The 16,144-nt window shown below is 50.0% G+C and overlaps 1 protein-coding gene across 1 annotated transcript in view; it reads right to left on the bottom strand.

Moving 5' to 3' along the window:
- Nucleotides 1-16,144, bottom strand: part of LOC143833831 (uncharacterized) — a 34,819-nt gene that overhangs the window by 12,686 nt on the left and 5,989 nt on the right. Inside the window, exons 6-10 of the mRNA XM_077330055.1 lie at nt 14,644-15,580; nt 14,207-14,469; nt 9,435-9,564; nt 8,169-8,634; nt 6,180-6,363 (exon numbers count right to left, since the gene is read on the bottom strand). Of these exons, the coding sequence (XP_077186170.1) occupies nt 6,180-6,363; nt 8,169-8,634; nt 9,435-9,564; nt 14,207-14,469; nt 14,644-15,580 (1,980 nt within the window). The remainder of the gene's footprint in view (nt 1-6,179; nt 6,364-8,168; nt 8,635-9,434; nt 9,565-14,206; nt 14,470-14,643; nt 15,581-16,144) is intronic.

Raw genomic sequence — 16,144 nt, 5'->3', positions numbered from 1 at the left:
ATGATAATCTTTAAACCTCCCCCCGCTCCGGAGGAGTGGGAGGAATAAAGGAGTAAGGGCTGGTGGGGAGGAGTTAGGGCGGGCCCTGTCCGGGATAAAAACTCGGAGGGGCCAATCAGGAGCCATGAAGTGGCTCCTGATTGGGCCCTCCGAGTGTCACTCGAGGGCCAAGCAGCCAGTGGGGAGCCAAGCGGTTCCCCATTGGCTGGTTGGGCCAGCCTCGCCTGGGCCGGCCAGGGAGTTGCCGCTCAGAGGAAGAAGCCTTCCCCAGCGGTAAGTCCTCCGGCCGGCTTCCCCTCGCCCAGGGAGCCTTCTGCCGGGCCCTGGGGCAGCCGAGCCTGCCCTTGGGCCCGGCAGAAGGCCACAAAGCCCACTCCCGAAGTCCTGAGCCTTCTGCCAGGCCCTGGGGCAGCCGAACCTGCTCCTAGGCCTGGCAGTAGGCCGCGGAGCCCACCGTCCCCGTCCCGAGCCTTCTGCCAGGCCCTGGGGCAGCCAAGCCTGCTCCTAGGCCTGGCAGTAGGCCGCGGAGCCCACCGCCCCCGTCCCGAGTCTTCTGCCAGGCCCTGGGGCAGCTGAGCCTGCTCCTAGGCCTGGCAGTAGGCCGCGGAGCCCACCGCCCCCGTCCTGAGCCTTCTGCCAGGCCCTGGGGCAGCCGAGACTGCCCCTGGGCCCAGCAGAAGGTCCCAAGCCCACCTACCTTACTCTTTCCTCCCTTCCTCCCAGCATTCCCTTTCTCCTTCCCTTCCTCCCAGCATTCCCTTTGTTTTTCCCTCCCTCCCTTCCTCCCTCTCTTCCATCTGCCTCTTTCTGGCAACCTGTGTCTCTCCTCTTCTTCTGTCTCTATCTTCCTCCCTTTCTTTCTGTCTTTCTATCTCTCTCCTTTTCCTCCTTCCTTCGCCCCATCCCTCCACCCACCCATCATGCTAGGGCTTAATATCTAGTCTTTAAATAGGCCACCTGGGGAGGAGTTAGGGCGGGCCCTGTCCAGGATAAAAACTCAGAGGGCCCAATCAGGAGCCGCCAAGCAGCTCCTGATTGGGCCCTCCGAGTGTCCATCCAGGGCCAAGCAGCCAATGGGGAGGCGCGCAAAGTGCCTTCCTATTGGCCCCTCACCAGGACAGACCAAAATTCCATTCACCCAGCCCAGTCTGGCTGCCAGTCTGCTCCTGACCACCGCAGGGAGAGGAGGTCAGCAGGGCTGCCAAGGGGGATGAGAACAGAGGCTGTGCCAGCCCTTTTCGCCCCAAGGCTGTCCTAACTGCCACGTCCAACTGTCACTTTGCCTCAGAGCCCTGACAGAGCTGGCCGGAGGCTGCAGATTGCTCCCCTCCCCCTCCCCCCCTCCAGGCCTGCTGCGAAGGAGCCTCTGACAGGCCCTGACTGAGGGGAGGGAGGCCTTTCCAAGAGCAACGCAGGGGAGCCTCAGGGACTTCCTTTTGAGGGGGAGGGGGACTTTCCCCTTCTGCCAAACAGTTGCCTGACAGGGAGGCCACAGAAAAGCCCCTTCTCACTTAAAATACTGCTCTGGCCGGGGGTTAGACACAGCCAAGCCATGTGTCTTTCTTCTTTGCAACTCTCTGCAGATTTGAGGCCACTGCACAACGTTATTCTGCAGAGGAAGCTGGCTCTTTTGTCTCCTGTTTCATCTGCACAACAACCCTGTGCAGTAGGCCTCAAGTCTTTCAATTCAACAACAACCTGTGTGGGAAGCCTTAAATGTTTCTTCTCTACCACAACCCTGTCCAAAGTAGCCCTTTCTGCCTGGGGAGCTGATCTTTATACTCTGCAGGTGAGCTGTAATTCCAGGAGCTCTCCAGGCCACAACTGTAGGTTGGCTACCCCTGGGTTGGAAATATTCCTGGAGGTTTGGAGGTGGGACTTCAAAATCGTACAATGCCTCACAGTCCAGCCTTCAAAGGAGCCATTTTTGCCTGCAGTTGGTAGGGAGTGGTGCAGGAGTGTCCCTCCTGGCCTATGGGTTATGGCCAGCCCTTATCAGCAACTGTTTGTATTCTGGGGCGCAGACAGGCAGATCAGCATCAGTCCTGTGAGTCTGGAAAGTGCAGGAAGATCTAAATAAATATTTACAGCCCGAAACTAAATAGAGAACAAATAAATGTCTGGAGACACATCGTAACTGAAATAGTAACTGGCAAATAACCTTGGCCTGGCAAATAAAAAAACAGTATTAAAAACCTTACTAAGGTCAAGACTGCTGTGCACAGACAGTCTTCCTCTTAGGGTTGCCAGCTTCCCTGTGAGGCTCACTACCCCACCTCCCTCATGGGGAGTCTGCTATGGGGAGAGAAGAGGAAGACGATTGGAAAATGCTTTGAGACACCTGAGGCCTGCTGGGTCACTGCGGCCCATTCCCAGTTCTCTCAGATCTCTCACAACCCTACATACCTCACAGGTTGACTATTGTGGAGAGGCAAATGGAAAAGGTGTTTGTAAACCGCTTTGAGACTCCTTTGGGTAGTAAGCAATAGGGTACAAAAATCCATTCTTCTAAGGAGCAACTATGAAAGAAGCATGTGGGCACATAACATTTTACCAACAGTGAAAATATGGGAGACAGAAGGAACAGGGTGGACACCTGTGTACTGTGACTACCCTGTGTATTAGGGCAGAGGGGCATTTTGGTGAATGTGGCCTAATTCACACAAGAAGGGAAATGACACAGAACTGGGGGGAATTGGTTGCCATGTAATCTTCCCCTAAGAAGAGTCTCCAGTCTGATTTTCCCTTCACATATCTGAGGACATGGCTCTGGAAAGCTCACCTGTAACCACTATGCCACAATTCCCAAAGGTCAGTCCTCTCCCACAATCAACGAACATTCCACACCACAGGTTCTTGACACCCATATCTCCACACCCATGGCCTCATTTGCCACCATGCCACCACAACCTCCCACACAACACACACATTCAACCCCATGCCCTTACAGACTGGACAACTCCTCCCCTTCCTCTTCCCACTGCCAAGCTCTAGCGCCCGTTGTATTCTTGGAGACAACGGGCTTTGCCCCTAGTGATACAATAAATAAGATAACCAATACCACCAATTACCACCTAATTATAGCATTTAAACATCTAAACGTACCCTCATAATATTTCCGTAATGCTTTCATGGCTCCATGTTAATGATCACAGGGGCTCTCGGCTCATCATGCTCTTAGGTCTCAATTAGCCACACCTAAGCACTTAGCATTTCCAATCGGCTGTTCCGAGGGGCAGGAGACGAGGGAGACAGAAATAGCTTTTAATTCATCTAAGCGCCCTTTGTCAGGGGTAGAACAGGCTGTATTAAATAAGGGGTTGTCATTTGTTCCACAATACAGCTTGCTGGGGGGTAAAAGGGTAATGACTGGGGAAGGCACTGGCAAACCACCCCGTCTTGAGTCTGCCATGAAAACGCTGGAGGGCGTCACCCCAAGGGTCAGACATGACTTGGTGCTGGCACAGGGGAGACCTTTACCTACCTTTACAAATACAATGCACTGCGCACCAGAGTAAACTTATTTAAATTAGTAAGATCATTAAAGTTGAAGAATTATTTTTCCAACACTGGTCAAATTGCTCAGATTAGGTTTCGAATCAAATCCGAATTGATCCCCACCCGGGAATCTCATGAGACTTACACCTCTGAGAAAATAGTATTAAGGGATATTAAGGATTTAGAGTTGCAACACAAACATTACAAAATCAATCTAACCAGGGCAGAATTTCAAGCTACAAAATGATCAGAACATGATTATTAAACACGCAGATAAAGGTGGAGGCAGGCATTGTTGTCATGGATAAGTGTGAATATCATAGGGAGGTTACGAGATAGTTGTCAAATGAAGAGCGGTATAAAAGAACTGATTGGCAAAGAGTTACATCTACATCTAGACTCATTAAAGCAGCTCCCCAGGAAGGTTTATGTTTGGATTTAATTTCCAAACCAGAGGCAGAATTCCTGTTGAAATCCAAGTACAAAGTGCCACACTTTTACATTCTACCCCAAATCCATAAAAAGGTCACTCCAGTACCAGGGAGGCCTCTTGTAGCGCAGTGTGGCTCAGCTTTGGAACCAGTAGCCAAATGTTTGGACTTTCGTGTAAAGGCATTATTACCAGCTGACAATAACAGTATACTTAGGGATATTTTATTTTATTAACAGTATTAACACAGTGAGGGTTCCACCAGGGTCTATTTCAATGACCTTGGATATTAATGCTCTTGACACTAACATCCCACACAGGGAAGCGAGAACTGTGGGGGAGCGCCTTCTTGAGCCCGGAGAGAACTGTAACCCACCCACGCATTTCTTCCTGGATGGGTTAGAATTGTAGTCCACGGACATCTGGAGGGCCGCAGTTTGACTACCCCTGGTCTAGCCAAGACCTAAGAGCATGATGACCTGAGAGCCCCTGTGATCATTAATATGGAGCCATGAAAACATTCAGGCAACATTATGAAGGTACGTTCTGATATTTATTTATTTTATTTTTTTTTATAGAAAGTTTTTATTTTATTTTTCCAAAGTTGAAGACAGTGAGATACATGCAATCTACATTGTTAATACAGAAAAAGAGAGCTATGCTCTTCATTTGATACACTTGGTCCCCCATTTTAATCCCTTTTGTAAATAGTTCAGGTAAGGGCCCCATTGTTCTTGAAAGGCCTCTTCTATTCTTCCGTTAACTATTAGTGTCAGTTTGGCTATCTTGGCAAGATCAGCTAGTTTATTCAGCCAGTCTTCTGTTGAGGGTAGTTCTTGTGTTTTCCATTTCTTGGCCAATTCTAGTTTTGCTGCCGTCGTCGCATAGAAGAAGAAGCTCTGTATGTGGGTTAGGAAGCACTGTGGAAAAACATTTTGGTTCTCCGTTTCAATCTTAAAAACCCTCTTCTCTCCATTTAAGATTATAAGACTGGCTACAATATTATGGACTTTTACCCAAAGCTTATAGACTTTTTATAGACTTTTTATAGACTTTTTCACGTTTGCACCACATTTAAAAAGAGAAGTCTACCTTGTTACCATCATTTCAACATTTGTTTGTATAGTTTCTGATAGTTTTAACAATCATAAACAGTTTATACTTAACGTATTCCTAGAGCCCTCCACAGTTCCACTAGAGAAAGGGAAAAAGGAAAAAAAAATAAGCCTGCTTAGTTGTACGGAAAGAAGAGAAACAAATATATATGTGTACATTGTTAATACCAGAAATAATAAAATGGAGTCTTCATTAATTAGTAGAATAGATTTTTCGTTAGTTATATTTACACCTCCTCAGTTAGAAACCTCCTTTTAGTTATGCTTTAAATTTAGGCTGAAAGTCACTACAGAGATATGTTAGATAATTCAAATTCAGCTATCATAGGAAATCTAAAACCCCACACTATAATATAAGCCCATTCCATTAGGTGTCTTCTTTTAGTTATGCTTTGATTTTGGGCTGGTGTTTGATTTTGGGCTGGTCTTTGATCTTGGGCTGGTAGGTACGTTCTGATATTTAAATGCTATAATTAGGTGGTAATCGGTGGTTTTGGTTATATTATTTATTATAACATTATCATTTTTACAGGATCACAATCACTGAGGAAGTTTGGGAAAACGGGATATTATTTACCTAGGAACCCATTTTGGTTGGGATTTGTTTCCCTTATGATGATTTTGGATGATTGAAAAAGTTTTAAATACTAAAAAATAAATAAATAAAAAGATGCATTGTTGATTTGGAATAGCCTGGAGAATTCCTATATATGTTGCTTGGACTGGTCTCTCCTGGGGAAGCCTGCCAGCCGCCCTTCTAAGGAGGCGCACGGAAGCCAATGTTTTCCATCATTCTGGAGCCCCAGACACGGATCCTCAGAGCTCTGCTCCCCCGGAAGGTGGAGAATCCCCTTATTCCCCTGCCTGAATAACTATGCTGCGGTTTCTTGACCCGTCCTCTTTGGAGCAACCTCTTATAGAAGGGAGGTCAAATATAAATATTTCAAATAATGGGGGGAATGGCCCTCCGTGAATGTCTCCTCTCCCTTTAGAAGCATCTCAGTTAGTGGCCACTGAGGGATGCAAATCAACTCTCTGTTGTGTGAAGAAACATTTAATTCTTTTCCTGACCTGGACTCTCCACCCATCAGGCTCACAGTGTGCCCCCATCACATCCAGGCACGAGGAGTCCTTACCGCAGGAGAGGGCATCTTGGACAGGCTCCACGGCCTGCACCCCCTGCCCCTGCTCCAGGCGAGCTCCTTCCTCCTCAGGGAATGTACCTTCCACCTGCACAGCCTGCCCCCTCTGGCCTTCCTCGGAAGGAGCTCCTTGCGCCTCAGGGTTTGTAGCTTCCATCTTCAGGGATTGACCCAATGTCTGAAAAGGCAGAAGGGAGAGGAGTAAGAGATGGAAGAGAAGAGACCAAGGAATGGGTCCTAACCCCACACCCAGACTCCATCAGCCGACCTGGTGAGTTGTCTAGAGGGGGAAGAAATTCGCTTGCAGAAGAGGCTGCAGAAGGAGACGGTTAGATCCAGTTCTATCTGCTGATGGACAGCCAGTCAGTTATGTCCCCAGCTGAGTTGGCCAAGTGTATGGAGGCCGTGACTGGGTGGCTCTGACAGAGCCGTCTGTAGCTCAAGCCCGCGAAGTCGGAGGTCCTGTGGCTGGGAAAGAAGGGTCCAGGGGAGGAAGCGCCTCTCCCCTGCCTAGACAGTGTGCCCTTAACAACTTTGAATCCCACCAGGAATTTGGGGCCGATCTTTGACGAATCCCTCTCAATAGAGGCTCAGATGACAAAGGTAACCCAGTGGGCATTTTTCAATCTGCAACCCACAAAGCTAGTAGTAGCACCAGAAGCCCTTGCCACAGTGATCCACGTGACCATCACCTCCAGGCTGGACTACTACAAATTGCTCTACGTGGGGCTACCCTTGACCCTGCCATGGAAATTGCAGGTGGTGCAAAATGCAGCTGCCCACGAGGCCCTTAGTTGACTGATCCTGACAGCTGTATTGCCCGATAGATACGTAGAATGGAGAACACCCCCCATATCCGTGGCCCCTGGAATGTCAATGGGAAAAGAACCTGACTGGAATCTCTTGTCTAGTTCTTCCCAAACCTTTCCCGGCTAGATAATAAAGGTAAAGGTAAAGGTATCCCTTGTGCAAGCACCGGGTCATGTCTGACCCTTGGGGTGACGCCCTCTAGCGTTTTCATGGCAGACTCAATACGGGGTGGTTTGCCAGTGCCTTCCCCAGTCATTACCGTTTACCCCCCAGCAAGCTGGGTCCTCATTTTACCGACCTCGGAAGGATGGAAGGCTGAATCAACCTTGAGCCGGCTGCTGGGATCGAACTCCCAGCCTCATGGGCAGACAGCTTCAGAGAGCATGTCACTGCCTTACCACTCTGCGCCACAAGAGGCTAGATAATACGGGCCTTTAAATAGATTTAGGCAGAGAATCTATGGCCCATTCCTCGGATTCCCAGCCATAGATAAGTTTTCATCTCTCCCGGATATGCTCAGCCTTGTTCCCACCTGAAGAGGATCCCAGCCTTCCTCCTTTCCGGGATCTCCAAACACTCCCCTTGCCTTACTTCCGAGGAGACAGTCTCAGGCTTCAGCTGCAGGGCTTTCCCCAGGGGTTGCCTCCTGCTAGAAGCAAGCCTTGCCTCTTCCACCCCCGTGTGGCTCAGCCTCTCCAGCAAAGGGCTTTGCGAATCCAACCAGTGAAAAAGGCCTCCTGTCCTCTCTGGGAGGTCCTTCAGCCAGGCTGGCATCAGCCACGCCTTGTGCAGCTCAATGGGTCTCCTCTGGAGTACCTCTGGGAAAGGAGCCTGAAGCTGAGTCCGGCCTCCCAAGGCCTCCATCTCGCAGGAGGACTCCAAAACGCACTTGGGGGAGGGGCTGGGCACGGCTGGATGAGGCTCCTCTTAAAATGGGCTTTCTGTGGCCCCGAGGACAGTAAACGCAGCAGGACCTCCAAGGCTACCACAAAAAAACACAATTCAAGTGATTCCTCTGTCTGTAATGATGGGATTAATAACACAGTTGTAAAGTAGGCTGTTAAATATCCGTTTTGGATGATGAACGCTTGGACAAATGTCTGGCAGGAGATCTTTAGGACAAGGCCAGAGCTCCTTGCTTGAATTAAACCTACCTGGAGAACAGCCACCCACCTGGTCCACCTGCCTCCTCTCCTCCGCCTGGCTCAGGAGGAAGCCTTCGGCCAGGGCCACCGCCTGGGAGCTGCTCTCCGGCCCGCATCCTCTCACCCAGCCCTGCATCTCCTGGGGCAGGAGGGCCAGGAACTGCTCCAGGATCACCCGGTCCAGGATCTGCTGCTTGGTGTGCCTCTCCGGCTCCAGCCAGCGGTTGCAGAGTCCGTGGAGCCGGCTGCAAACCTCTCGGGGCCCCTCGGCCTCCTGGTAGCGGAAGTGCCGGAAGCATCGGCTGTGCACATCTGAGGCCACAGTGGCTGGATGCAGCATCTCTGGCCCAGCCCTTTCCCAGAATTCCACACCACTCCCAGCTAGGACAGGAGAAGGGCCTTGGCTTGCAGTCTGGTCACTCCCAGTTCTTCCTGGGTCCTCTTCTGCCATCTTCTTCTCTTCTCTTGGGCCACCTGGGACTGTGAAGAGACCCCTTTATTCCCCAGGCTATGAGGAGAGGCTTCTCATGGGCGGGGGGGGGGGGGAGAGAAATGGCTCTGGGACAAGAATAAAAGATGCACGACTGAATATCAGAGAAGTGAAAACTGCCCTGGTGGATCCAAATAACAGTCCCCCAGCTCTGTGCTCTGCTGCCTCCCCCTTGGCCACCCCTGAACCCAGGCCTGCTCTGCGGGGCCCTCGTGCTGCTCCCCATTGCACCTGAGATTGTGAAAAGACCCCTTTATTCCCCAGGCTATGAAGAGAGACTTCTCATGGGGGGGGGGAGACAAATGGCTCTGGGGCAAGAATAAAAAATACACGACTGAATATCACAAAGCTTCATATGCAGAGACGTTAAAACTGCCCTGGTGGACCCAAACAACAGTCCTTGTGGTTTGTAGATTAATCCTTCTCCAACCATGGTGCGGGGGGAGGGGGGCGCTCGTGGTCTCCCCTGCATTTCCGCCAACAACCACCCTGCGAGGCAGGCCAGGCGGAGACAGGGGTCTGCCCCCCCATCCCCAGGGCCTCCGCGCCCCCCGCCCGCAGCTATGGCCTTGCCTGGAAGCCCCGCCCGGTCCGGACTCCTCGGCGCCTCTGGCGGACCCAGAGCTCCCCCTCATGTGGTTTGGCCGCCGGAAATGACGTCCCCCCACCCCCGCCCAGCAGAAGAGCCGCTCTGGCCAGACCCTCCCTCCCCTTAACCCTCTCAAGGCCGGACCCACCTGCAGGGCCGGAGGCTGCGGCTCAATGGGGCTCCTCGGGAGCCATTAAGGCCAGCTGCAGACCGGCCTCCCGGGGCCGCGGGGAGCGGGGCCACCTTCAGTCCTCCTAGGCGGTGCCTTTGCTCCCAGGATCTCCCGGCCGGGCCTGGAGGTCTCCCGGAATGGCAGCTCGTCTCCGCCCGCCCCGGCCAGTCCCCCTGGAGGAAAACGGGCCCCTCCGGGAAGTCTCCTTAACCCGCGGGGTCCCAGTAAGAGTTGTCTTGAGGCTCCTTTGCAGTTCTATATTGTTGCTGCCACATGTGTTACCTTATGTTACCTGCATCTGTTTCCTGTAAACCGCCCTGAACCTCCGGTTACTGAAGTCTACCTCCTCGCTTTGGGTCTGGCCATCCTGTTCTGCTGCTGCTCCTGGCCTTCTGGGATGCCATATTGTTGAGGGTCAGGCCTCTGTGGACGTTGGACTATGGATTCAAAATCCTCCTGCTTGTGCGTTTTGAGCATTAGAGATAGTTATGTTATATACTTTTATTATTATTTTTAGCTAACTAGTGTGGCTTGTCTTGCAAGGTCTGCTAGCCTGAAACTGTGACAGGCAAAATGGCATCCGAAGCCGACTGTGGATTTGAACCCAGACCCACCAAGTCATAAGCAAAAACTGTGGCTCTTGAACTTAACTGACCCAAATAATGAATGGGGAGAAATAGAGTCATGTTAATTCATGGGGATCAGTCATGTACCCGAGTGTAAAGCGTCCACAATAAAATTTTATTCCCACGGTTACACATGACTGAAAAAAGACGTGCCACAAGAACTGTTGAAAACTTTAACAAAGGCAAACACACAAAAACCCTGCTAAACACAGAAAACAATGTTTGATAGAGGTAAGAGAAGGTCCAAAGACTTTCCAAGCTGACTGTGGATTTGAACACAGATCCATCAAGTCATAACCAAGAACTCCAGGGCATTTCCACAGACCCCCCAAAAATAGCTTCATACCACTGTAATGGCGTAGCGCTAAAAATAATCGCGCCTCTGGATATTCTTCACTTGTCTCGCTTCTGTCTGCCACCTTTTTGAGCATCTTACACTCCACATCTACTTGAAATGCCGGAAGAGAGCAACCCAGTTTACACAGGACTCTCTTCTGCCTGTCAGTCATACCAGGCAACCAATCCCCTATCTAAATGTTTTCAATTATTTAAAATTCAATCCTTCCCTGTTGACACTCCTGCATACATGCATAGTGCTTTTTGAATGCCACCCATTATGGACTCACAAGTCTTGATACTTAAAACAATTAATCTCGTTTCTGATTTGGGGGGGAAGCTTAGAGAGTCATGCTTTGTGTGAGAACTTTGTTGAAAAATTCTTTGTGGCTTTGCCTGCACGATTGTATGTCTATTCGTTGCTCCAGGCAGTTTTCTTTTAAAAAAAATTCTAGAACCCATCCCAGAAGGGAGAGGGAGGCTGGTGCGAGGGTGGGACGTTGGAGGCAGAGATCGCGTTTCTTCACCTCCATACATTTCTTAGCCTATGTCTGGCTGCTTGCCCTCATTAGCTCATGCTTTTTAGGTTTGGAAAATCCACTTTATGCTATTCCCCAACTTGCGCTTTAAAATTTGCCACTGTAGCTTTAGGTTTGCTGGGTGGACGCGGGATGTTGGCATCATTGTGTTAAAACATAAAAACATACCATCTTCAAAAGGTAAGTTTGGCGCTACATTAATGGTGTGCGGAAAAGCCCTAGCTCTTGACCTTGACCCAAGTCCTGAATAGGAGGAAATAGGGTCGGATTAATTAGCGGGGATCAGTCATGGCCCAAAGTGAGAGTCAAAAGCGCCTGCAAGAGGATTTCTTAGAACAGTGGTCCCCAATCCCCGGTCCGGGTACCAGTACCGGGCCGCGGCTCCTCCTCCCCGGCTGCTGCCTTGAGGGCTGCCCTGCCACTGGCTCACTTTTGGTGCTCTCCAGAGGTTGCCATGGCTGGGGCTCCCCCTTGCTGTGGCGCTGCGCAGCTGCTGCTGGCAGCGCCCCCCAGCTGGTGGTGGGAAGTCAGGGGCACTAGCGGGAAAGCAAGTGGAGCAGGGACTCAGGTGGCGATGTTCCTCGGCAAAAGACTACCCCCCCCCCCGGGCCTCAGTAAAATTGTCAAGCGTTGACTGGTCCCCGGTGATAAAAAGGTTGGGGCCCACTGATTTACGGGATGCTAGGGGTTTTTAATAATCTCAGAATCTCATCTGGTTCTACTTTGTGAGGGCGATCTGGCTGCGACATCTGTCACCCCATTGATCGCCAGGGTTGATTCAGCTGATCTGGCTGGCTAGGCGGGTGTCTCCTACCTCCCTAACGCTCCATGTGCGTCCCTCCTTAAGCTGCCGCTCGGTGGAACAGGACGACCATCCCAGATAGAAGGAGCTTACCATTCTTCGGTCAAGGGCATAGGATAGCTGCGCTCCCCTGCTAGAACCTCCAAACAAGCTCAACGAGCTCCCAAAATGTTTCTTCCATGTTAGTCTCTACTCTGGTTCGGCCTCCCATGGAGTCCTGTGTTCAGTTTTGGGCACCGCAGTTGAAGAGGGATGTTGACAAACTGGAGGGGGTCCAGAGGAGGGCAACTAAGATGGTGAGGTGTTTGGAGACCAAGACGTAGGAGGAAAGATTGGGGGAGCTTGGTCTGTTTAGCCTGGAGAGGAGACGACTGAGAGGGGATCTGATAACCATCTTCAGGTATTTAAAAGGCTGCCATGTAGAGGATGGAGCAGAGTTGTTCTGTCTTGCCCCAGAGGGACTTACCAGAACCAATGGGATGAAATTAATTCAAATTCAAAAGAAATTCCGTCTAAAGATCAGGAAGAAGTTCCTGACAGTCAGCAGTTTCTCAGTGGAACAGGCTCTCCAGCTTTGCAAATTTTTAAACACAGGCTTGAAACCCATCTGATGGAAAGGCTGATTCTGTGAAGGTTCAAGGGGGTGGCAGGATCTAGTGGATGAGCGATAGGGTTGTGATTGTCCCGCATAGTATAGAGGGTTGTACTAGATGACCCAAGAGGTACCTTCCAACTCTATTATTCTATGATTCTATGGTCCTTAGGCTCTGCTGAAGATGGCAATCGAAGCTGAATCTCTCTCCAAACCCTGAGTATTCAAACTCCTTCTCCCTGTGTGGGTTTTCAGGTAGCACTGAAGTCTGGTGCTTTGAGTGAATCTCTTTCCACACTGAACATTCAAAAGGCTTCTCCCCTGTGTGGATTTTCAGATGATCCTGAAGACTGCTGCACCTAGTGAAACTCTTTCTGCACTCTTATAATTCAAAAGACTTCTTCCTGGGGGTGTGGCTAAAGATGTCATCCTGAGGGGACTGCAGTGCTATCACTGGAGCCTGACAGGGGTCAATTGTGGAAGCAAATGGCAGAAAAAAGGAGGGGTACGCAAATCCCACCTCATTTTTTCTACCCAGGAAGTCCTAGTGAACTCTTGGGGCAGTCTCCAATCCTTTAGGGAGTTCATCTGTTGGTACCAGCCGACAGCTGATAGCCCCTGGAAAAAGATTCACAGTCAGTGTGCCTTTTCATCTGGGTGGAGCTGAGGGGAGTCCCGGCAGAGTTTCCCCGTCCGGGGATTGAGCGCGCTCCTGACTCCCCCTCCCCTTCCTCTTTTATTGTTACAGTCTTAACCTCCATGTACTTTGTGCCTATGCTTATCTATACTACAAGGTTATACATTAACATACATTGAGCCTACAGCATACATTGAGCCTACAAGGCATTTTCCTTTCCTATATGGAGTTGTTTTTCAGTCTTCTGGACTTTAGGACACATAGCTCCGTTCCTGCCAACGTGGCAGTATTTTTCCATACTCTGTACTCCCTCCTTCGGTCACTCAGCTCAACATGGCTCCACTTTGGTTCAGTACGCTGAATGATTCCCACATGCCCACTTTTCTTTTAATTAATAGCCAATTATATCTCTAGTGGGCACCGCCTGATATACAGGCGCCATGAAATGGTGTCTAGAAACGGCTTTGGCCAATTTATTTGCATGAAACCAATCAGCGCACTGCGTCATCAAAGACGGAATACATTGTAAGCAACAACATCCTGTTATTAATAAAAAAATCACACATAGTATTCCCACCACCGCTTGTCGCAGCCAGGTTATTGAAGGCAGCCACCCAACGATCCAGTCCCACCACTTGTACTCATTATTTCTATTATGTTTGTTATATATAACATTATTAACCCCACAACAAAAACATAATCCTTTAGTATACATGGTCACACGCATCCATCTAATTCGAAAACCTGTTTCTATATAATTTCGAGCTTGTTCAGGGGGCCAAAATACAGTAGGTTTACTTCCCATTTCATTAAGGGATCCCATCACCAACTGTGGTGAGGTCAGTAGGCCAGGGAAAAACCTGCCTTTCTCCCCCGATAAAGGGGGTTCATACAACAAGATAGAATCATTACTGTGTTGCTCGAACATATATTGAGCATGACGTACAAAGAGATTACAATCAACAAAAAGAAGCATGTAACAGAACAGAAAATACAAAAGCTCATTTTCCTGGTTTCCATGGTCGAACACAGAGGCTTGGCACGCACAACGGAGCGCCTTCTACGGTGACTGCAGCGTATCCCCGACCCCACGTTATCATCGGGACAGGTCCTTTCCACTCCGGGTCGGGGAGGCATCGGTAGGCCACCAGTGGTCGAGCCAGGGGTTCCTCTGCACAAAAATATCGCTCCATAGGAGTATGCAGTCTGCGATTGACAGGCCCGCAGCATAGCATGAATATCAGTCCCTCATAGGTCGGCAATGGGACGGAGGGCTGCCTGACAATCGTCGTTGGCATTCTGAAAAGCCAGCTGGCGGACTACCACCTCCTGAGCTTCGGGAATTGTGACTTGTCGCTGAACGGCGGTCATGAGTCGATCTATAAATTCAGCGTAAGGCTCCGTTGGACCCTGGCGGACTGCTCCCCATTTCTGCAGTTTCCCAGTAGGGTCGGGGGTGCGAAGAAAGGCGGCTCGCGCGGCGGCCACGGAGGCCTCTTGAATCGGCCGGTGCAAGGCAACCTGCGATGTTATAGCTGCCTGGGTGCTTCGCCCCAATAAGCCGTCTAGCATGATGGCCTCATCCGCCCGAGCCCTTCCAGGGGGCAATTGGGCATTATATTGCTGGACGAGCGCAGGAGCGTGCTTGCGGCACTCATGCTCCCATTCATTATTAAAAATGACCAGAGCTGAGGGAGGGAGGAGAGTGCGCGCCAGAAACTAAAGGTCTTGGGTAATGTGTTTTCTCTGATGCCATTGAAGATAGCTCCTCTGACTGAATGTCTTTCCACACTCTGAGCACTCAAAAGGCTTCTCCCCTGTGTGTGTTTTCAGGTGGCGTTGAAGACTGCTGTTGTTAATGAATCTATTTCCACACTCTGAGCATTCAAAAGGCTTCTCCCCTGTGTGGGTTATAAGATGGTCCTGAAGACTTCTGCACCGAGTGAATCTCTTTCCACATCCTGAGCATTCAAAAGGCTTCTCCCCTGTGTGTGTTTTCAGGTGGCGTTGAAGATTGCTGTTCTTAATGAATCTCTTTCCACACTCTGAGCATTCAAAAGGCTTCTCCCCTGTGTGGATTTTCAGATGGCCCTGAAGACTTCTGCACCGAGTGAATCTCTTTCCACATCCTGAGCATTCAAAAGGCTTCTCCCCTGTGTGGGTTTTCAGATGATCTTGAAGATGGTTGTTCAGACGGAATCTCTTTCCACACTCCGAGCATTCAAAAGGCTTCTCCTCTGTGTGCGTTTTCAGATGGTTTTGTAGATATCTATTGCTAATGAATCTCTTTCCACACTCTGAGCATTCAAAAAGCTTCTCCCCTGTGTGTGTTTTCATATGGTACTGAAGACTTCTGCACCGACTGAATCTCTTTCCACACTCTGAGCATTCAAAAGGCTTCTCCCCTGTGTGGGTTTTCAGGTGCCGTTGAAGATTGCTGTTGTTAATGAATCTATTTCCACACTCTGAGCATTCAAAAGGCTTCTCCCCTGTGTGGGTTTTCAGATGTTGTTGAAGACTGCTGCTATAGTGGAATCTCCTTCCACACTCCGAGCATTCAAAAGGCTTCTCCTCTGTGTGTGTTTTCAGGTGGCATTGAAGATTTATGTTGCTAGTGAATCTCTTTCCACATCCTGAGCATTCAAAAGGCTTCTCCCCTGTGTGGGTTTTCAGATGTTCTTGAAGATGGTTGTTCAGACGGAATCTCTTTCCCCTATGGCTATTCCTCGCCCCTTCCCTTGACAAGACTGGGAAGAAAGCTCACTCTGAGCCCCTTCCTTTGGGCATTCCCTAGAGGAACTCTGCAGCCTTCCCTTGGGTGCAATGCCACTCTCCTTCCCCCCCACAGCCTCTCTGGAACATCTCGCCTCCTTTGCAGAAAGAGAGGGAGGGTGTGGGGGGGGGGGGGGAGAAGGAACGGCACAGGACCTGAGCGAACTCCCTCTCTGCCTGCAACAAAATTCTGAAGATTTGTAAATCAGGGAAAGACTTCACCTTTGTCAGAATCATTCACTTCAAACTGCTCTGTTCCTATTTCCATAACCACAAAGAAGGGGCTATTTTTAGTTATCAGCATTTGTTTCTCTCTAATCTCCCAGGTGAGTCTTAAACGTAAGTAAAGAATATTGATTAAAGGCAGGATAATTATTAATCGGGTGGGTTCATAGGAACCAAGGCCAAGGACAGCTGGGAGCAGGTAGGTGTTTTAGTGGCCAATCACT

The sequence above is a fragment of the Paroedura picta genome, chromosome 3 (assembly GCF_049243985.1).
Source record: "Paroedura picta isolate Pp20150507F chromosome 3, Ppicta_v3.0, whole genome shotgun sequence".
Lineage (NCBI taxonomy): Eukaryota > Metazoa > Chordata > Lepidosauria > Squamata > Gekkonidae > Paroedura > Paroedura picta.
The sequence above is the reverse complement of the archived record's forward strand: the minus strand, read 5'-3'. Positions and strand labels throughout refer to the sequence as shown.